This window comes from Cetorhinus maximus, unplaced genomic scaffold (genome assembly GCF_964194155.1).
Source record: "Cetorhinus maximus unplaced genomic scaffold, sCetMax3.hap1.1 HAP1_SCAFFOLD_1465, whole genome shotgun sequence".
Classification (NCBI taxonomy): domain Eukaryota; kingdom Metazoa; phylum Chordata; class Chondrichthyes; order Lamniformes; family Cetorhinidae; genus Cetorhinus; species Cetorhinus maximus.
Genome location: NW_027597406.1, coordinates 15085 through 36378, shown reverse-complemented (window position 1 = coordinate 36378; position 21294 = coordinate 15085). Strand labels below are relative to the sequence as shown.

Below are 21294 nucleotides of genomic sequence, written 5' to 3'. Positions count from 1 at the left end.
AGATATGTGAGGGAGGATGTGGGAATGAGAATGTGGGAGGGGAGGAGAAGATATGGGAGTGGAGGGGGATGTGGGAGCAGAGGGGATATGGGAGGGGAGGGGGATATGGGAGGGAGGATGTGGGAGGGGAGGGGGATATGGGAATGAGTGTGTGGGGGGGCAGGAGAAGTTATGGGAGGGGAGGGGCATGTCAGAGGGGAGCAGAGGATTTGGATGGGGAGGGGGATATGGGAGGTAGGATGTGGGAGGGGAGGGGGATATGGGAGGGAGGATGTGGGAGGGGAGGAGGATATATGTGAGGGGAGGATGTGGGAGGGAGCATTTGAAAGGGGAGGGAGATATGGGATGGTGGATATGGGAGGAGAGGGGATGTGGGGGGAAGAGGAGATATGGGAGGCGAGATATGTGAGGGAGGATGTGGGAGGGGAGGGGGATATTTGAAGGCGGATGTGGGGGGGGAGGGGGATATGGGAGGATGTGGGAGGGGAGGAGGATATGGGAGGGAGGATGTGAAAGGGGAGGGAGATATGGGAGGGGAGAGGATGTGGGAGGGGGGGATGTGGGAGCGAAGAGGAGATACGGGAGGCGAGATATGTGAGAGAGGATGTGGGAGGGGAGGAGGATATGGGAGGGAGGAGGATATGGGAGGGAGGATGTGGGAGGGGAGGAGGATATGGGAGGGTAGGGGAGGAGGATGTGGGAGGGGAAATGTGGGACCGGCAGCGGGAGTGCTGACCCTGGGTTATGGATGAGGCTTCAGTCTCCGGAGCGGAGGCTTGAAACTTGTGCCCTCCTGACTCGTCCGTGCCTTTGTTACCTCCGGACTCACAACTATCCCAACACGCTTCCTGGCTGCTCTCCTGCATTCTACCCTCCGTAAACCTGAGGCTCTGCTGCCCATGCCCTAACCCGCACCAAGTCCCGTTCTCCTATCACCCGCTGTGCCCGCAGACCTACGATGACTTCCCGTCAAGCCACGTCTTGATTTTAAATTTATTACCCTTGCTTTCAATCCCTCCCTGGCCCCTTCTACCTCCCCTAACTCTGTAATACCCTCCGCCCCCCCACCGCCCCATCCCTCCAGACCCTCAACCCTCCGGGATCTCTGTGCTCCTCTAAATCCGGCCTCTAATTCAATCGATCCACCGGTCAGACCACGTCCCTGTGCAGCAAGACCGGGCCAACGTTCAGGCTTGGGGCTGACAAGTGGCAAGTAACACTCGCGCCACTACAAGTGCCAGGCATTGACCATCTTCAACAAGAGAGAATCTAACCACCCGCCCCTTGACCATCGCTGAATCCCCCAACATCAATATCCTGGGGGGGGGAGGGGGGTTACCATTGATCAGAAACTGAATTGGTCCCCCTGTATAAAAACTATGGCTACAAGGGCAGGTCAGAGGCTGGGAATCCTGTGGCGAGTAACTCACCCCCTGACTCCCCAGAGCCTGTCCACCATCCCCAAGGTGCAAGCCAGGAACGTGATGAAACGCTCGACTGCATTGCAGCCAAATTGGCTGACGATTGGGAGATACGCAGGAAAGCAAGTTGTAAAGGTGTGCACCAAGGGGCTGCAGAGGGATAGAGATAGGTTAAGTGAGTGGGGAAATTGCTGGCCAGTGGAGTATAACATGGGGAAAATGTGAGCTTGTCCCCTTTGGCAGGAGCCAGGAGACCGGCGGAGTATTATTGAAACGGAGTGAGACTACAGAACGCTGCAGTACAGAGGGACCTGGGTGTCCTGGGACATGAATCACAAAAAAGTCAGCATGCAGGTACAGCAAGTAATGAGGAAGGCGCATGGAGTGTTGTCCTTTATGGCAAGGGGGGATGGAGTTCAAAAGTAAGGAAGTCATGCTTACAACTGGATGGGGCATTGGTGAGTCTGCAGCCGGAGTACTGCGTAGAGTCCTGGTGGTCTTATTTAAGGAGGGACACACTCGCATTGGAAGCCGTTCAGAGAAGGTTCGCTCGGCCGATTCCCGGGATGAAGGGGGGGGTTTGTCTCATGGGGAAAGGTTGAGCAGGTTGGGCCGGTGCCCATTGGAGTTTAGAAGAATGAGAGGGGATCTTATTGAGAGATAAGATCTTGAGGGGGGCGAGAGGGGACTTGACAGGGTGGATGCTGAGAGGATGTTTCCCCCCTCGTGGTGGGGGGGAGAATCTAGAACGAGGGGGGCACAGTTTAAAAATAAGGTGGGGGGAGGGTCTCCCATTGAAGAGGGAGACGAGGAGGAATTTCTTCTCTCGGAGGGGGGTCAGTCTGTGGGATTCTCTCCCCCCAGAGAGCGGCGGAGGCCGGGTCACTGACTATATCCGAGGCCGAGTTAGACAGAGTTTTGATCGACGAGGGGAGTCGAGGGTTATGGGGGAGGGGGGGTGGGGTGAGGGACAGGCAGGAAGGCGGAGTCGAGGCCACAATCAGATCAGCCACGATCGCATCGAATGGCGGGACAGGCTCGCTGGGTCGAACGGCCTACTTCTTGCGTCAGCCTCAGTTTTTTCACCCCTTTTACCTCTCGACTATTTCCGACGGGGCTCAGCACAAAGGGGTTAAAATATAGTGAGGCCCAAGAAGCACTAGATAACGACCGGCGACGTTTCCGATTGGTGGACGGCGGCGTGGGAGTTAACCGTATCCGCTCGGACCGGACGGGCGGAGGCTCCGAGTCACAGGCGGACACCGGCGGGGCGGCCAAGGGCACGGGCGAAGGAAAGGCAGCCCCGGCCGCGCCCGGGAGCGGACGGGGTGAAGACGACGGAACCGTCCGGAGAAAGCCCGCGACGGTGAGGGTGACAGCAGTGACGAAGCACTGTTTTTATTGGGGATGGGGCGGGGGGGCGGCGTCTGGGTTAAGACTCCCTCCCGGTGCATCGTAGTCGTTGTCCTGCGTTGGTTAATGTTCGTTTTAAATACCGGCGGGCGTGCCCGGAAATATTTCTTCCCACCCGGCCCCCTGTATTTTTCTCTGTAAAATCCTGATGTGCCTTATAGCCTAGCAAATACGGCAATCCTTGCTGATTAGGGGAGAAATCCCAAAATGAGATTCCTACAGGAATCTCCCACGCACACGCGCGCGCACACGCAAACGCACACGCACGCACACACACAGCCATGTGTACTCAAGGCATACATCACACGCACACACAATCGTGCACACTCTTGAGGAAATGACCTATATTTGGGAAACAGGAAATGGTGAACTGAAACCGCCCGCTGAGTCCTGTTTGTAGAAAGCTCTGTGCTGGGGGCTGAGAGACGCTCTCTGCCCTTGAGAGGCTGATGTCCCGGGTTCAGCTCAGGGGAGTGAATCAGCAGTAAAAAGCAGGAGGACGCGGGAGCTGCATTGGAAGGGTGGGATTTAAACTGCACGGAGAGATTGCACAGAGAGTGAGGGAAGCAAGAGAGAGAGAGAGAGACAGAGACAGAGAGTGAAGGTAAAACATTCTTTGGAGATTTAACCTATGAGATGCCCGGGGTCTTTGCTACCTGGTTGCAGAGAGATTCTCACCGTCCCCCCCCGCCCCACCTCCCCCCGCCCCACCCTCCCCGGAGACAGAGCCCCTCCCGGTTACAGAGAGACACTCCCCGTGGCAAATAAACTCGCAGGGAAGGAGAGACGCTCATGTACGGGTGTACATATGGAAATGGAGGAGGAGGAGGAGGCCACTCGGCCCCTCGAGCCCTGCCCCACCGCTCAATGAGATCGCGGCCGATCTGACTGTGACCTCGACTCCACATTCACGCCGACCACCCCCCCTCCCCACCCCCCGATAACCTATCACCTCCCCACCCCCAATAACCTTACACCCTCCCCCTCGCTTATCGAGAACCTATCCCGCTCCGCCTTAAAAAAACATTCCAAGGCTCCGCTCCCAACGCCTTTCCAGGGAGAGATTTCCAAAGACTCGCCGCTCTCTGAGAGAAAAAAATTTCTCCTCGTCCCCGTCCTGAATGGGCCACCCACCTTATTTTTAAACGGTGACCCCCCCCCCCCACCCCCCCCCACCTAATTCTAGATTCTCCCGCAAGAGGAAACATCCTCTCCGCATCCGCCCTGTCAAGAAACCCCCCTCCCCAAGGGACCTCGAAAGGTTTCGATCGAGCCGCCTACTCGCCCTCCTAAACTCCGGCGGGACACGAGCCCGGGCGCCTCCAGACGGTCCCGCCACGGGGAGAAAGACCACCCCCCCCCCAGCGGCCAGACAGGCAACGCGGGAGACGCCTCAGTCGGTTTATGTCCGGGGGGCCCACCCCGGCGCGCTGGGGGACTGCGTGTAACTTTGGTGTGGTGGGGTGGGGGGTGGGGTGGGGCGGCTGACACCCCGGAGCCTGAGGAGACGCCGGCGACGGTGTGTACGACAACCCCCGTGGCGGGGTGGACCCCACCCAGCCGCCTTCGTCTGGCTCCCGTCACGTTACAACTCAGGGCCCCCAGGCTGCCGAGGCCAACACGCCGGGCAGGAAAAAGCTAAGGTTGTCCATACCCCAACCACCCACCGTCCACCGAGTCTGTGATGAGTTGGCTGGTACCAGCTATGGGTGGGGCAGTAGGGTTGGGGCGGGTACAATGGGTACTGAGGCCCCATTCAGAGCAGGAAGGGCCTACGGGGACTTTGGTAGTGGGGGGTGGGTGGGGGTGCCTGACAATTTGGCCCTGAGGCCCGAGGGAACGAGCGACGATCCCCCTGCAGCCTCCAAACACGTTCTCTGTCAGTAAAGCACTCGCGATCACTAGCTTGGCAGCACAGCCTTGCTTCCCCCTGGTGTTGCCATGCTCTGAAGCGAATCAGGGCTCGGTCCGAGCTTCTCCACGCAGTTGAGTTAGAAGCATAACAGACCAGGGCAGGGCCCTGATTCCACGCCCGCGCTATTCACGTCTGTTTTCACCTTCCAGCTGCACCATGGAAATACCCTGCGGACTCTTGACAGCGAAGAACATTCCAGGTAAGGGGTCGCCCAGTTACTGGTCTCACGGAGCCTGCATTATTTATTAAAAAGCTTTCATTCACCGGGATGTGGGCGTCGCTGGGCCGGGCCCAGCATTTATGGCCCAGCCCGAGTTGCCCCCTTGAGAAGGTGGCGGTGGGTGGGCCTCCGCCTTGAGCCGCTGCGGTCCCCTGTGGTGTAGGTACACCCACCGTGCTGTCAGGGAGGGAGTTTCCCCGGGATTTTGACCCGGCGACAGTGAAGGGACGGCCGATAGATTCCCAAGTCGGGACGGCGAGTGTGGCTCAGAGGGGGAACTTCCAGGTGGTGGTGTTCCCCGTGCGTCTGCTGCCCTCGTCTTTCTAGACGGTAGAGGTCGTGGGTTTGGAAGGTGCTGTCGAAGGAGCCTGGGTGAGTTGCTGCAGTGCATCTTGTAGATGGTACACACACTGCTGCCACTGTGCGTCAGTGGTGGAGGGAGTGAATGTTGGTGGATGGGGTGCCGATCAAGCGGGGCTGCTTTGTCCTGGACGGTGTCGAGCTTCTCGAGTGTTGTGGGAGCCGCACTCATCCAGGCAAGTGGGGGGAGTATCCCATCACACTCCTGACTTGTGCCTGTAGGTGGTGGACAGGCTTTGGGGAGTCAGGAGGTGAGTTACCCATCGCACAATCCCTAGCATCTGACCTGCCCTTGTAGCCACAGTATTTATATGGCTGGTCCAGTTCAGTTTCTGGTCAATGGTAACCCCCATGTTGATAGTGGGGGATTCAGTGATGGTAATGCCATTGAACATCAAGGGGTGATGGTTAGATTCTCTCTTGTTGGAGATGGTCATTGCCTGGCACTTGTGTGGCATGAATGTCACTTGCCACTTGTCACCCCAAGCCTGGATATTGCCCAGGTCCTGCTGCATTTGGACATGGACTGCTTCAGTACCTGAGGAGTCGCGAATGGTGCTGAACATTGTGCAATCATCAGTGAACACCCTCACTTCTGACCTTATGATGGAAGGAAGGTCATTGATGAAGCAGCTGAAGATGGTTGGGCCGAGGACACTACCCTGAGGAACTCCTGTGGTAATGTCCTGGAGCTGAGATGACTGACCTCCAACAACCACAACCATCTTCCTTCATGCTAGGTATGACTCCAACCAGCAGAGAGTTTTCCCCCTGATTCCCATTGACTCCAGTTTTGCCAGGGCTCCTTGATGCCACACTCGGTCAAATGTGGCCTTGATGTCAAGGGCAGTCACTCTCGCCTCACCTCGGGAGTTCAACTCTTTTGTCCATGTTTGAACCAAGGCTGTAATGAGGCCAGGAGCTGAGTGGCCCTGGCAGAACCCAAACTGGGCATCAGTGAGCAGGTTATTGCTAAGCAAGTGCCACTTGATAGCACTGTTGATGACCCCTTCCATTACTTTATTGATGATGGATAGTAGACTGATGGGGCGGTAATTGGCTGGATTGGATTTGTCCTGCTTTTTGTGGACAGGACAAAACTGGGCAATTTTCCACATAGCCGGGTAGATGCCAGTGTTGTAGCTGTACTGGAACAGCTTGGCTAGGGGCGCGGCAAGTTCTGGAGCACAAGTTTTCAGTACTATTGCCGGAATATTGGGCCCACATAGCCTTTGCAGTATCCAGTGCCTTCAGCTGTTTCTTGATATCATGTGGAGTGAATCGAATTGGCCGAAGACTGGCTGGGGACCTCCAGAGGAGGCTGAGATGGATCATCCACTCGGCACTTCTGGTTGAAGATTGTTGCGAATGCTTCAGCCTTATCTTTTGCACTGCTGTGCTGGGCTCCCCCATCATTGAAGATGGGGATATTTGTGGAGCCTCCTCCTCCAGTGAGTTGTTTAATTGTCCACCATTATTCACAACTGGATGTGGCAGGACTACAGAGCTTAGATCTGATCCATTTGTGGGGTCACTTAGCTCTGTCTATCACTTGCTGCTTATGCTGTTTGGCATGCAAGTAGTCCTGTGTTATAGCTTACCAGGTTGACATCTCAGAATCACAGAGTGCAGAAGAGGCCCTTTGGCCAATCGAGTCTGCACTGACACGTGAGAAACACCTGACCTACCTACCAAATCCCATTTACCAGCACTTGGCCCATAGCCTTGAATGTTATGACGTGCCAAGTGCTCATCCAGGTACTTTTTAAAGGATGTGAGGCAACCCACCTCCACCACCCTCCCAGGCAGCGCATTCCAGACCTTTACCACCCTCTGGGTAAAAATGTTTTTCCTCACACCCCCTCTAAACCTCTTGCCCCTCACCTTGAACTTATGTCCCCTTGTGACTGACCCTTCAACCAAGGGGAACAGCTGCTTCCTATCCAACCCTGTCCATGCCCCTCATAATCTTGTACACCTCGATCAGGTCACCCCTCAGTCTTCTCTGCTCCAACGAAAACAACCCAAGTCTATCCAACCTCTCTTCATAACTTCAATGTTTCATCACAGAGAACATCCTGGTGAATGTCCTCTGAACCCCCTCCAGTGCAATCACAATCCTTCCTATAATGTGGCGACCAGAACTGCACACAGCACTCCAGCAGTGGCCTCACCAAGGTTCTATACAACTCCAACATGACCTTCCTACTTTTGTAATCTATGCCTCAATTGATAAAGGCAAGTGTCCCATATGCCTTTCTCACCACCCCACTAACATGCTCCTCCGCCTTCAGAGATCTATGGACACACACGCCAAGGTCCCTTTGTTCCTCAGAACTTCCTAGTGTCATGCCGTTCATCGAATATTTCCCTTGTCAAATTACTTCTCCCAAAATGTATCACCTCACATATTTCAGGGTTAAATTCCATCTGCCACTTATCTGCCTATTTGACCATCCCATCTATATCTTCCTGTAGCCCAAGACTACTCAACCTCACTGATAACCATCAAGCCAATCTTTGTGTCATCCACAAACTTACTAATCCTCCCCCCCACATAGTCATCTATGTCGTTTATATAAATGACAAATAATAGGGGACCCAGCACAGATCCCTGTGGTACGCCACTGGACACTGGCTTCCAGTCACTAAAGCATCCTTCTGTCATCACCCTCTGTCTCCTACAACTAAGCCAATTTTGAATCCACCTCACCAAATTACCCTGTATCCCATGTGCATTTGCCTTCTTTATAAGTCTCCCATGTGGGATCTTGTCAAAGGTTTTGCTGAAATCCATATAAACTACATCAGCTGCACTACCCTCATCTGCAAACCTGGTCACCTCCTCAAAAAAGTTCAAACAAATTTGTTAGACATGACCTCCCTCTGACAAAGCCACGCTGACTATCCCTGATCAACCTTACCTCTCCAAGTGGAGATAGATTCTCTCCTTCAGAATTTTCTCCAATAGTTTCCCTACCACTGACGTGAGACTCACTGGCCTGTAGTTCCCTGGCTTATCTCTACAACCCTTCTTAAATAGTGGAACCACGTTAACTGTTCTCCAGTCCTCTGGCACCTCCCCTGTGGCCAGAGAGGAATTAAAAATTTGGGTCAGAGTCCCTGTGATCTCCTCCCTTGCCTCCCTCAGCAGTCTGGGACACAAATCATCCGGACCTGCAGATTTGTCCACTTTTAAGCCTGCCAACACCTCCAATACCTTGTCACTCCCTAGATCAATTTGCTTAAGAAGCTCGCAGTCTCTCTCCCCGAGTTCGATCCACTGGGATTGTGTACAGCGGGAGTGAATGGAAGGGGTTTGGGTCCATTGGGATTGTGTACAGTGGGAGTGAACGGGAAGGGGTTTGGGTCCATTGGGATTGTGTACAGTGGGAGTGAACGAGAAGGGGTTTGGGTCCATTGGGATTGTGTACAGTGGGAGTGAATGGGAAGGTGTTTGGGTCCATTGGGATTGTGTACAGTGGGAGTGAATGGGAAGGGGTTTGGGTCCATTGGGATTGTGTACAGTGGGAGTGAACGGGAAGGGGTTTGGGTCCATTGGGATTGTGTACAGTGGGAGTGAACGGGAAGGGGTTTGGGTCCATTGGGATTGTGTACGGTGGGAGTGAATGGGAAGGGGTTTGGGTCCATTGGGATTGTGTACAGTGGGAGTGAATGGGAAGGTGTTTGGGTCCATTGGGATTGTGTACAGTGGGAGTGAATGGGAAGGGGTTTGGGTCCATTGGGATTGTGTACAGTGGGAGTGAACGGGAAGGGGTTTGCGTCCATTGGGATTGTGTACAGTGGGAGTGAACGGGAAGGGGTTTGGGTCCATTGGGATTGTGTACAGTGGGAGTGAGCGGGAAGGGGTTTGGGACCATTGGGATTGTGTACAGCGGGAGTGAACGGAAGGGGGTTTGGGTCCATTGGGATTGTGTACAGTGGAAGTGAACGGGAAGGGGTTTGGGTCCATTGGGATTGTGTACAGTGGGAGTGAATGGGAAGGGGTTTGGGTCCATTGGGATTGTGTACAGTGGGAGTGAACGGGAAGGGGTTTGCGTCCATTGGGATTGTGTACAGTGGGAGTGAACGGGAAGGGGTTTGGGTCCATTGGGATTGTGTACAGTGGGAGTGAGCGGGAAGGGGTTTGGGACCATTGGGATTGTGTACAGCGGGAGTGAACGGAAGGGGGTTTGGGTCCATTGGGATTGTGTACAGTGGGAGTGAATGGGAAGGGGTTTGGGTCCATTGGGATTGTGTACAGTGGAAGTGAACGGGAAGGGGTTTGGGTCCATTGGGATTGTGTACAGTGGGAGTGAACGGGAAGGGGTTTGGATCCATTGGGATCTTATTCAATGAGAGTGTATGAGAATGCATTAGGTTTGTTCGCTCCCAGCGTTGCCTCCCCTCACGTGCTGTTCTCTCTCCTGTTGCAGTCCCCCTGAGGAGTATCTCGGTGGCGGTGGAGGTGCAGGGCTTTGTGGCCGACGTCACTGCCTCACTGGAGTACAGGAATGATGAGACCAACCCCGTGGAGGCCGTCTTCGTCTTCCCCATGGACAGAGATGCTGCCGTCTACCACTTCCAGGCCACGGTGGACGGGAAGAGGATTGTGGCCGAGATTAAGGAGAAAGAGAAAGTGAGAGATTGGTGGGTGGTGGGGGGCGGGCGGGGTGGGGGGGGGGCGTGGGGGGGATGGAACAGTGGGGGAGGGGGGAGCGCAATGTGGGATGAGGACAGGTTGGGGTTTCGGTGGGGAGTTGGTGTGTCTAAGAGGAGCTTGTTCTTTTTTTTCTCCACCCCACACCCATAGGCCAAGGACGAGTACGATGATGCCATCTCCGCTGGACACGAGGCCTTTCTGCTGGAGGAGGACAGCAGCAGCAGCGATATCTTCACCTGCATGGTGGGTAACCTGCCCCCGGCTCAGAACGCCAGCCTCTCCTTCTCCTTTGTCCAGGAACTGGCGATCGAGGCCGACGGAGCTGTGAGATTTGTCCTGCCCGCTGTCCTCAACCCCCGTTACACACCGGCAGGTGAGGCTCCAAAACTCACGCTATGCTAGGTTTGGGGGGGTGGTGGGTGTGTGGTGGGGCGGGGGTTCAGGCAGGATGGGTCAGGGTCAAACACCCCCAGGACAGGTACAGCACGGGGTTAGATACAGAGTAAAGCTCCCTCACTTTGCAAAATGTTTCTCGTTGTGACCCCAGTTTACGGATTCGCACTTGGTGCGCTCCCAGAGTGAAAATTGTGCTGGGGCTGGGCTGGATGGTGTGGTGATGATTTATTGAGTGGGATGGGGGTTCAAACAGCAGGGTTACAGGCACAAGAAGTGACCAAGACCATTTTACAGGCTCTGTTGGAGCCAGCAATCAGGCCTCCGCGGTCTTTTGGATTAGGCCCCAGCCGAATAAAAAATACACGCGTTTAAAGGGTCCTTATAGCCGATCCCAGAACCGTCAAATCTGGGTCCCCACTCCATAGCCTCCGCCATTGCTGACTCCGCACTCAACACCCCCATTGCTCATCCCATGACCCCACTGGGTGTGTCGTGACCCACAGTCTGGGAACCCCTGCTCTGCACTGACACTGACTTTTTCGAGACCAGGAGGTGGCCATTCAGCCCCCTCGAGGCCTGTTACACAGGAACAGGAGGAGGCCATTCAGCCCCCTCGAGGCCTGTTACACAGGAACAGGAGGAGGCCATTCAGCCCCCTCGAGGCTGTTACACAGGAACAGGAGGAGGCCATTCAGCCCCTCGAGCCTGTTACACAGGAACAGGAGGAGGCCATTCAGCCCCCTCGAGCCTGTTACACAGGAACAGGAGGAGGCCATTCAGCCCCTCGAGTCTGTTACACAGGAACAGGAGGAGGCCATTCAGCCCCCTCGAGGCCTGTTACACAGGAACAGGAGGAGGCCATTCAGCCCCCTCGAGGCCTGTTACACAGGAACAGGAGGAGGCCATTCAGCCGTCAGGCACACCCGGCTGGGATTCGCGGGCCGACGGCCGACCTGCGCGGCCTCGTCGCGGACGCCCCCTTCCTTGGCCGTCAAGTCCGGAGGTGGGACTCGAGAACCCGGACCCTCTGGCCCCCGAGGGTGGGAAGCTACTCCCTGCGCCACATGGACCCCCTCTCCCCGGAGCGGCCGCTCATTCTTAAGTCGCGCTCGCTCGCTCGTCATCGACTCGCCCACCCGGGGTGGGGGAAATAGTTTCTCTTGGGGTTGCCCCCTCTGCTATCTGTCCCTAGCTCGTCCTGCTTTCTACCCTTAATGTCCCCATCAGCACATTCCTCAGCTAATATCACCACCGTCAACATCCCTTAGTCCTTTTTTGTCTATGACTTCTTTGGCAGTCTCTCCTTGGCCTCCACCTATCACCGACCCTCTATCCAGCTCTACCTGTCCCACCCCCCCTCTACCAGCTTATATTTCACCTCATTTCTCTCATTCCTTAGCTCAGTTGAAGAGTCACACGGACTCGAAATGTTAACTGTGTTCCTCTCCGCAGATGCTGTCAGACCTGCTGAGTTTTTCCGGCCACTTTTGTTTTTATTTTTGTTTCGGATTTCCAGCACGCTCGGTGTTTAGCTTTTACCCTGCATCCCGTGTGCCTTTGCCTTCTTCATAAGCCCCCCCAGGTGGGACCCTTTGTCCCTCCGGTCTTCCTAGCGTCATGCCGTTCAGTGAATGCTCCCTCGTCAAATTACCCTTGTAGTTTATCCCCTATTCGCGCTGGGAGTGGGAATCCGAGGCCAAGATCCCCTCAGCCCAAGGAGCCGGAGGGGAAGGTGCTGAGTGCGGGGGGGGGAAGGGGGCCAATGCATGAAACAGGGTTCAAGTTCCGGGAGCAGAAGTGGGGCATTTGGGGGGCACGGGGAGGCGGTGGAGTGACCTGGTCTACAACCTAACCGTGTAAAACATTGACTCCCCTCCCCACCCCGCCTCAGATGCCCAGGCCCCCAGCGTGACCAAGGACATCCCGCGGGCACTCGCAGGCACGCCCTACACGCTGGCCCTCAAGGCCCAGGTCCGGAGCCCGTTGGGGGTCTCCCGCGTCCAATCCAACTGCGACCTTACGCCCCTGGAGTACCTGAGTCCGGACAAGACAGCGGCTGAGGTGAGAAGGGGCAGGGGAGTCGGTTCGGTATGGGAGGGGGGTGGCGGGGGTGGATGCCATCGTCGGGGGGCGGGGCCTGCGGGGAGCGAGGGGGCAGCTCGGCCCGCGAAGCTTATCCGGAAAGGCCGGCCTTGCTCAGCAGGTCAGGTGGCGGCTGGGGTGAGAGAGACAGAGTGAACCTTTCCCCTTCCCTCCCTCAGGGAGATAGCTCCCTCCCGAGGTCTGAAAAAGAGCCACGCGGACTCGCAACGTTTACTCTGTTGCCCTCTCCACGGTCCTGCTGAGCATTTCCGGCACTTTCTGTTTTTATTTCGGATTTCCAGCATCCCACAGGTATTTTCCTCTTATCCCAGACGGAGGTATCGATACGCCGACTGGTGTATCTCAGTCCCCCTCTCCCTCAGGGAGATATCTGTACACTGACTAGTGTCTCTCAGTCCCCCCTCTCTCTCAGGGAGATATCTGTACACTGACTGGTGTCTCTCAGTCCCCCCTCTCTCTCAGGGAGATATCCGTACACTGACTGGTGACTCTCAGTCCCCCCTCTCTCTCAGGGAGATATCTGTACACTGACTGGTGTCTCTCAGTCCCCCCTCTCTCAGGGAGATATCTGTACACTGACTGGTGTCTCTCAGTCCCCTCTCCCTCAGGGAGATATCTGTACACTGACTGGTGTCTCTCAGTCCCCTCTCTCTCAGGGAGATATCTGTACACTGACTGGTGTCTCTCAGTCCCCTCTCCCTCAGTGAGATATCTGTACACTGACTGCTGTCTCTCAGTCCCCTCTCTCTCAGGGAGATATCTGTACACTGACCGGTGTCTCTCAGCCCCTCTCTCTCAGGGAGATATCTGTACACTGACTGGTGTCTCTCAGTCGCCTCTCCCTCAGGGAGATATCTGTACACTGACTGGTGTCTCTCAGTCCCCCTGTCTCTCAGGGAGATATCTGTACACTGACTGGTGTCTCTCAGTACCCCCTCCCCCTCAGGGAGATATCTGTACACTGACTGGTGTCTCTCAGTCCCCTCTCCCTCAGGGAGTTATCTGTACACTGACTGGTGTCTCTCAGTACCCCCTCCCCCTCAGTGAGATATCTGTACACTGACTGGTGTCTCTCAGTACCCCCTCTCCCTCAGGGAGATATCTGTACACTGACTGGTGTCTCTCAGTCCCCTCTCCCTCAGGGAGTTATCTGTACACTGACTGGTGTCTCTCAGTCCCCTCTCTCTCAGGGAGATATCTGTACACTGACTGGTGTCTCTCAGTCCCCTCTCCCTCAGGGAGTTATCTGTACACTGACTGGTATCTCTCAGTCCCCTCTCCTTCAGGGAGATATCTGTACACTGACTGGTGTCTCTCAGTTCCCTCTCTCTCTCAGGGAGATATCTGTACACTGACTGGTGTCTCTCAGTCCCCTCTCTCTCTCAGGGAGATATCTGTACACTGACTGGTGTCTCTCAGTCCTCTCTCTCTCAGGGAGATATCTGTACACTGACTGGTGTCTCTCAGTCCCCTCTCTCTCAGGGAGATATCTGTACATTGACTGGTGTCTCTCAGTCCCCTCTCTCTCAGGGAGATATCTGTACACTGACTGGTGTCTCTCAGTCCCCTCTCTCTCAGGGAGATATCTGTGCACTGACTGGTGCCTCTCAGTCCCCTCTCTCTCAGGGAGATATCTGTACACTGACTGGTGTCTCTCAGTCCCCTCTCAGGGAGATATCTGTACACTGACTGGTGTCTCTCAGTCCCCTCTCTCCCTCGGGGAGATATCTGTACACTGACTGGTGTCTCTCAGTCCCCTCTCCCTCAGGGAGATATCTGTATACTGACTGGTGTCTCTCAGTCCCCTCTCCCTCAGGGAGATATCTGTGCACTGACTGGTGTCTCTCAGTCCCCTCTCTCTCAGGGAGATATCTGTACACTGACTGGTGTCTCTCAGTCCCCTCTCTCTCAGGGAGATATCTGTGCACTGACTGGTGCCTCTCAGTCCCCTCTCTCTCAGGGAGATATCTGTACACTGACTGGTGTCTCTCAGTCCCCTCTCAGGGAGATATCTGTACACTGACTGGTGTCTCTCAGTCCCCTCTCTCCCTCGGGGAGATATCTGTACACTGACTGGTGTCTCTCAGTCCCCTCTCCCTCAGGGAGATATCTGTATACTGACTGGTGTCTCTCAGTCCCCTCTCCCTCAGGGAGATATCTGTACACTGACTGGTGTCTCCCGTTCTGATTTTGATTCCTGGTTTGTGCTCCTTGCCCCCCAGCTGTCGCTGACCGATGGACACGGTTTCAACAAGGACGTTGAACTGCTGATATATTACGACAATGTCCACACACCCAGTGCCATTGTGGAGGCCGGGGTGGAGTCTGTGGCTCCAGGTAAGGCGGTGACCCCTGTCGCCATGGCAGCGGGAGGGTGTGTGGCTGCGATGGGGGCGAGATGAAGGGAGAGGTTGGGTTTGGGTCAGGTCGTAATAAAAAACAGAACATGCTGGAAAAACTCCGCAGGTCTGGCAGCCTCTGTGCAGGGAGCAACAGAGTTAACGTCTCGAGTCCAGTATGACTCCAGCTCCCTGAGCAGTGCTGTAGAAGTTTCAGATTGGCCTCTGTCTCTCGCTCTGCTGATTCTGCCAGACCTACTGCTTCTTCAGCATTTCTAATTGGTTTTATTTCAGATTTCCAGCATCTGCCGTATTTTGCTTTCATTTTATGCACAGGCTGGAGGACGGTGGGAGAGGCTGGGTTAGGGAGAGGCTTGGATCGGTGTCGGATAGAGGGAGAGGCTGGGTTAGGGAGAGGTTTGGATCGGTGTAGGATAGAGGGAGAGGCTGGGTTAGGGAGAGGTTTGGATCGGTGTCGGATAGAGGGAGAGGCTGGGTTAGGGATAGGTTTGGATCGGTGTAAGATAGAGGGAGAGGCTGGGTTAGGGAGAGGTTTGGATTGGTGTCGGATAGAGAGAGAGGCTGGGTTAGGGATAGGTTTGGATGGGTGTAGGATAGAGGGAGAGGCTGGGTCAGGGAGAGGTTTGGATGGGTATAGGATAGAGGGAGAGGCTGGGTCAGGGAGAGGTTTGGATGGGTATAGGATAGAGGGAGAGGCTGGGTTAGGGTTAGGTTTGGATCGGTGTCGGATAGAGGGAGAGGCTGGGTTAGGGATAGGTTTGGATCGGTGTTGAATAGAGGGAGAGGCTGGGTTAGGGATAGGTTTGGATGAGTGTTAGATAGAGGGAGAGGCTGGGTTATGGAGAGGCTTGGATAGGTGTAGGATAGAGGGAGAGGCTGGGTTAGGGAGATTTTGGATGGGTGTGGGATAGAGGGAGAGGCTGGGTTAGGGAGAGGTTTGGATGGGTGTAGGATAGAGGGAGAGGCTGGATTAGGGAGAGGTTTGGATTGGTGTAGGATAGAGGGAGAGGCTGGGTTATGGAGAGGTTTGGAGGGTGTAGGATAGAGGGAGAGGCTGGATTAGGGATAGGTTTGGATCAGTGTCGGATAGAGAGAGAGGCTGGGTTAGGGATAGGTTTGGATCTGTGTCGGAAAGAGGGAGAGGCTGGGTTAGGGATAGGTTTGGATCGGTGTCGGATAGAGGGAGAGGCTGGGTTAGGGATAGGTTTGGATCGGTGTCGGATAGAGGGAGAGGCTGGGTTAGGGAGAGGTTTGGATTGGTGTCGAATGCAGGGAGAGGCTGGGTTAGGGATAGGTTTGGATCGGTGTAGTGTAGAGGGAGAGGCTGGGTTAGGGATAGGTTTGGATCGGTGTCGGATCGAGGGAGAGGCTGGGTTAGGGAGAGGTTTGGATTGGTGTCGGATAGAGAGAGAGGCTGGGTTAGGGATAGGTTAGGATCCGTGTCGGATCGAGGGAGAGGCTGGGTTAGGGATAGGTTTGGATCGGTGTGGGATAGAGGGAGAGGCAGGGTTAGGGGTAGGTTTGGATGGATGTAGGATAGAGGGAGAGGCTGGGTTAGGGATAGGTTTGGACCGGTGTAGGATGGAGAGAGAGGCTGGGTTAGGGATAGGTTTGGATGGGTGTGGGATAGAGAGAGAGGCTGGGTTAGGGATAGGTTTGGATGGGTGTAGGATAGAGGGAGAGGCTGGGTTAGGGATAGGTTTGGATCGGTGTAGGATAGAGGGAGAGGCTGGGTTAGGGAGAGGTTTGGAGGGTGTAGGATAGAGGGAGAGGCTGGGTTAGGGATAGGTTTGGATCGGTGTCGGATAGAGAGAGAGGCTGGGTTAGGGATAGGTTTGGATCGGTGTCGGATAGAGGGAGAGGCTGGGTTAGGGATAGGTTTGGATCGGTGTCGGATAGAGGGAGAGGCTGGGCTAGGGATAGGTTTGGATGGGTGTAGGATAGAGGGAGAGGCTGGGTTATGGAGAGGCTTGGATCGGTGTAGGGTAGAGGGAGAGGCTGGCTTAGGGATAGGTTTGGATCAGTGTTAGATAGAGGGAGAGGCTGGGTTATGGGGAGGCTTGGATCGGTGTAGGATAGAGGGAGAGGCTGGGTTAGGGAGAGGTTTGGATCAGTGTCAGATAGAGGGAGAGGCTGGGTTAGGGAGAGGTTTGGATGGGTGTAGGATAGAGGGAGAGGCAGGTTAGGGAGAGGTTTGGATCAGTGTCGGATAGAGGGAGGGGCTGGGTTAGGGATAGGTTTGGATGGGTGTAGGATAGAGGGAGAGGCTGGGTTAGGGAGAGGTTTGGATCGGTGTGGGATAGTGGGAGAGGCTGGGTTAGGGATAGGTTTGGATTGGTGTAGGATAGAGGGAGAGGCTGGGTTAGGGAGAGGTTTGGAGGGTGTAGGATAGAGGGAGAGGCTGGGTTAGGGATAGGTTTGGATCGGTGTCGGATAGAGAGAGAGGCTGGGTTAGGGATAGGTTTGGATCGGTGTCGGATAGAGGGAGAGGCTGGGTTAGGGATAGGTTTGGATCGGTGTCGGATAGAAGGAGAGGCTGGGCTAGGGATAGGTTTGGATGGGTGTAGGATAGAGGGAGAGGCTGGGTTAGGGAGAGGCTTGGATCGGTGTAGGGTAGAGGGAGAGGCTGGCTTAGGGATGGGTTTGGATCAGTGTTAGATAGAGGGAGAGGCTGGGTTATGGGGAGGCTTGGATCGGTGTAGGATAGAGGGAGAGGCTGGGTTAGGGAGAGGTTTGGATCAGTGTCAGATAGAGGGAGAGGCTGGGTTAGGGAGAGGTTTGGCTGGGTGTAGGATAGAGGGAGAGGCGGGTTAGGGAGAGGTTTGGATCAGTGTCGGATAGAGGGAGGGGCTGGGTTAGGGATAGGTTTGGATGGGTGTAGGATAGAGGGAGAGGCTGGGTTAGGGAGAGGTTTGGATCGGTGTGGGATAGTGGGAGAGGCTGGGTTAGGGATAGGTTTGGATTGGTGTAGGATAGAGGGAGAGGCTGGGTTAGGGAGAGGTTTGGAGGGGTGTAGGATAGAGGGAGAGGCTGGGTTAGGGATAGGTTTGGATCGGTGTCGGATAGAGAGAGAGGCTGGGTTAGGGATAGGTTTGGATCGGTGTCGGATAGAGGGAGAGGCTGGGTTAGGGATAGGTTTGGTTCGGTGTCGGATAGAGGGAGAGGCTGGGTTAGGGATAGGTTTGGATCGGTGTCGGATAGAGGGAGAGGCTGGGTTAGGGAGAGGTTTGGATTGGTGTCGAATGCAGGGAGAGGCTGGGTTAGGGAGAGGTTTGGATCGGTGTAGGGTAGAGGGAGAGGCTGGGTTAGGGATAGGTTTGGATCGGTGTCGGATCGAGGGAGAGGCTGGGTTAGGGAGAGGTTTGGATTGGTGTCGGATAGAGAGAGAGGCTGGGTTAGGGATAGGTTAGGATCCGTGTCGGATCGAGGGAGAGGCTGGGTTAGGGAGAGGTTTGGATGGGTGTCGGATAGAAGGAGAGGCAGGGTTAGGGAGAGGTTTGGATGGGTGTCGGATAGAGCGAGAGGCTGGGTTAGGGATAGGTTTGGATCGGTGTAGGATAGAGGGAGTGGCTGGGTTAGGGAGAGGTTTGGATGGGTGTAGGATAGAGGGAGAGGCTGGGTTAGGGATAGGTTTCGATGGGTGTCGGATAGAGGGAGAGGCTGGGTTAGGGATAGGTTTGGATCGGTGTAGGATAGCGGGAGAGGCTGGGTTAGGGATAGGTTTCGATGGGTGTCGGATAGAGGGAGAGGCTGGGTTAGGGATAGGTTTGGATCGGTGTGGGATAGAGGGAGAGGCTGGGTTAGGGAGAGGTATGGATGGGTGTTGGATAGAGAGGGAGGCTGGGCTAGGGATCAGTTTGGATCGGTGTCGAATGTAGGGAGAGGCTGGGTTAGGGAGAGGTTTGGATCGGTGTTGGATAGAGTGAGGGGCTGGGCTAGGGATAGGTTTGAATCGGTGTCGGATAGAGGGAGAGGCTGGGTTAGGGAGAGGTTTGGATTGGTGTCGGATAGAGTGAGGGGCTGGGTTAGGGATAGGTTTGGATCGGTGTCGAATGCATGGAGAGGCTGGGTTTGTGTCAAATTTGGACTTGGGGAGTGATGGGTGGGCCAGGCTCTGCTACGCGCCGACCTGCCTGATTCCCTGGGTTCGGAGCGGGTCACCTGGAGGTCGGGGGTCAACTGGAGGGCGGGAGCCAACACTCGTGTTTTTTTGTGAATCTTCAGTCCTGCTCCCGCTCAGCCCTCTTTGCTCTTTCGCCAGGGACCCTGATGGGAGACCCCACCGTTATGGTCAACGTCTATCCCAGTTTTCCTGAGCAATCTTCCCCGGTCGCGTCTGGGGAGTTCATCTTCCTGCTGGATCGTTCTGGAAGCATGGACTGCGCAATGTCCGATAAGCAGGGCGGGCCCACCCGTATCCAAAGCGCCAAGGTAAAATCGGTCGGGGTTGCCGGGGGCAGCGGGGTGGGGGGCGGGGCTGGTGGGGGAGGCGGGGGGGGTGGTGGGTATGGTTGCGGCGGGGTGAGGGAGGGGTAATCTAGTCGGGGGGAGAGAGAGGGGGAAATCACGACGGGAGGACTCAGTGCCACCTGAAACATCGTGGTGAGAGCCAGGCGGCGGCATTGACTGGGAAGCGAGCTTCCCATTCCAGACCGGGCTTGACCTCTCTGGCTAATGCTGGAGATACGGTGCCAAGCCGCCCTCCGCTCCCAGGTGGCGGCACTGTCCAGGACACCCCAGCGCCCTGGCGGTGCGGGGCGGGGTTAGGGCACGAGCTGTGTTCGGGGCTGCCAGGTGAGGGTGGGAGGCCGGGAACTGGCTTATCCGCCCGTGCGTCGTTCGTGGCGACCTCTCGCCACGGCTGCTGCCGTCACTGGCTCGCCGGGGGTGGGGGTGCGCCGCCGTATTGAGCCCCACTGTTCCCCAAGCCGTGACAAACGCGGGAAGGTTTGACCAAAGCGCCAGGTTGCCCCAGTTCTACCTCACGGTTTCATTGAGGCGAACAGAATACGAGCACCGGGGTTTGTGTACTTAATAAGTAAATCAGTGTTTATTGAACAAACTGTCATTGACCAGTGGCTAAAGAAAGAAATATGAACTGCTCATTTTTAATACTATAACTTAAACTCTACCCACTTCTTAAATTCCTATATACACAAACACACACACACATACACATATACACACACACACAGACATTCATACACATACACACACACACACACACGTACACACACACACACACATACACAAAGATGCACTTACACACACACATACACACGCACACACATACACAAAGACGCACTTACACAAACACACACATGCACAAAGATGCACTTACACACACACAAAGATGCACTTACACACACACACACACACATACACAAAGATGCACTTACACACACATACACACTCACATACACACACAAAGATGCACTTGCACACACATACACACACACATACATACACAAAGATGCACTTACACACACACGCACATACACAAAGATGCACTTACACACACACACGCACACACATACACAAAGATGCACTTACACAAACACACACATACACAAAGATGCACTTACACACACACACACATACACAAAGATGCACTTACACACACACACATACACAAAGATGCACTTACACACACACATACATACACAAAGATGCACTTACACACACACACATACACAAAGATGCACTTACACACACACATACACAAAGATGCACTTACACACACACATACACAAAGATGCACTTACACACACACACACACGCACACACACGCACAAAGATGCACTTACACACACACATACACACACACACATACACAAAGATGCACTTACACAAAGATGCACTTACACACACATACACACGCACACACACGCACAAAGATGCACTTACACACACACATACACACACACACATACACAAAGATGCACTTACACAAAGATGCACTTACACACACACATACACACACACACACACACACAAAGATGCACTTACACACACACACACAAAGATGCACTTACACACACACACACACATACACAAAGATGCACTTACACACACACATACACACGTACACACACGCACATAAAGATGCACACACACACATACACACGCACACACACAAAGATGCACTTACACACACAAAGATGCACACACACACAAAGATGCACACACACATACACACACACACAAAGATGCACTTACACACACAAAGATGCACACACACACACATACACACACACACACATATATACACAAAGATGCACTTACACACACACACAAAGATGCACTTACACACACACACAAAGATGCACTTACACACACACACACAAACACCCACACGCACACACAAATACATACACTCACACACACAGCCACAAACACATACACGCAATCACATGCAAAAAAACATACACACACACAAAAAA

The 21294-nt window shown here is 54.7% G+C and overlaps 1 protein-coding gene across 1 annotated transcript in view; it reads left to right on the top strand.

Annotated features, from left to right (window-relative positions):
* Positions 1-2394: 2394 nt before the first annotated feature.
* Positions 2395-21294, top strand: part of LOC144676259 (von Willebrand factor A domain-containing protein 5A-like) — a gene marked incomplete at its 3' end in the record, with an annotated part of 32851 nt that continues 13951 nt past the window's right edge. Inside the window, exons 1-7 of the mRNA XM_078536738.1 lie at positions 2395-2487; positions 4899-4948; positions 9766-9968; positions 10143-10365; positions 12280-12449; positions 14714-14828; positions 19113-19282. Coding sequence (XP_078392864.1) covers positions 4906-4948; positions 9766-9968; positions 10143-10365; positions 12280-12449; positions 14714-14828; positions 19113-19282 — 924 coding nt within the window. The remainder of the gene's footprint in view (positions 2488-4898; positions 4949-9765; positions 9969-10142; positions 10366-12279; positions 12450-14713; positions 14829-19112; positions 19283-21294) is intronic.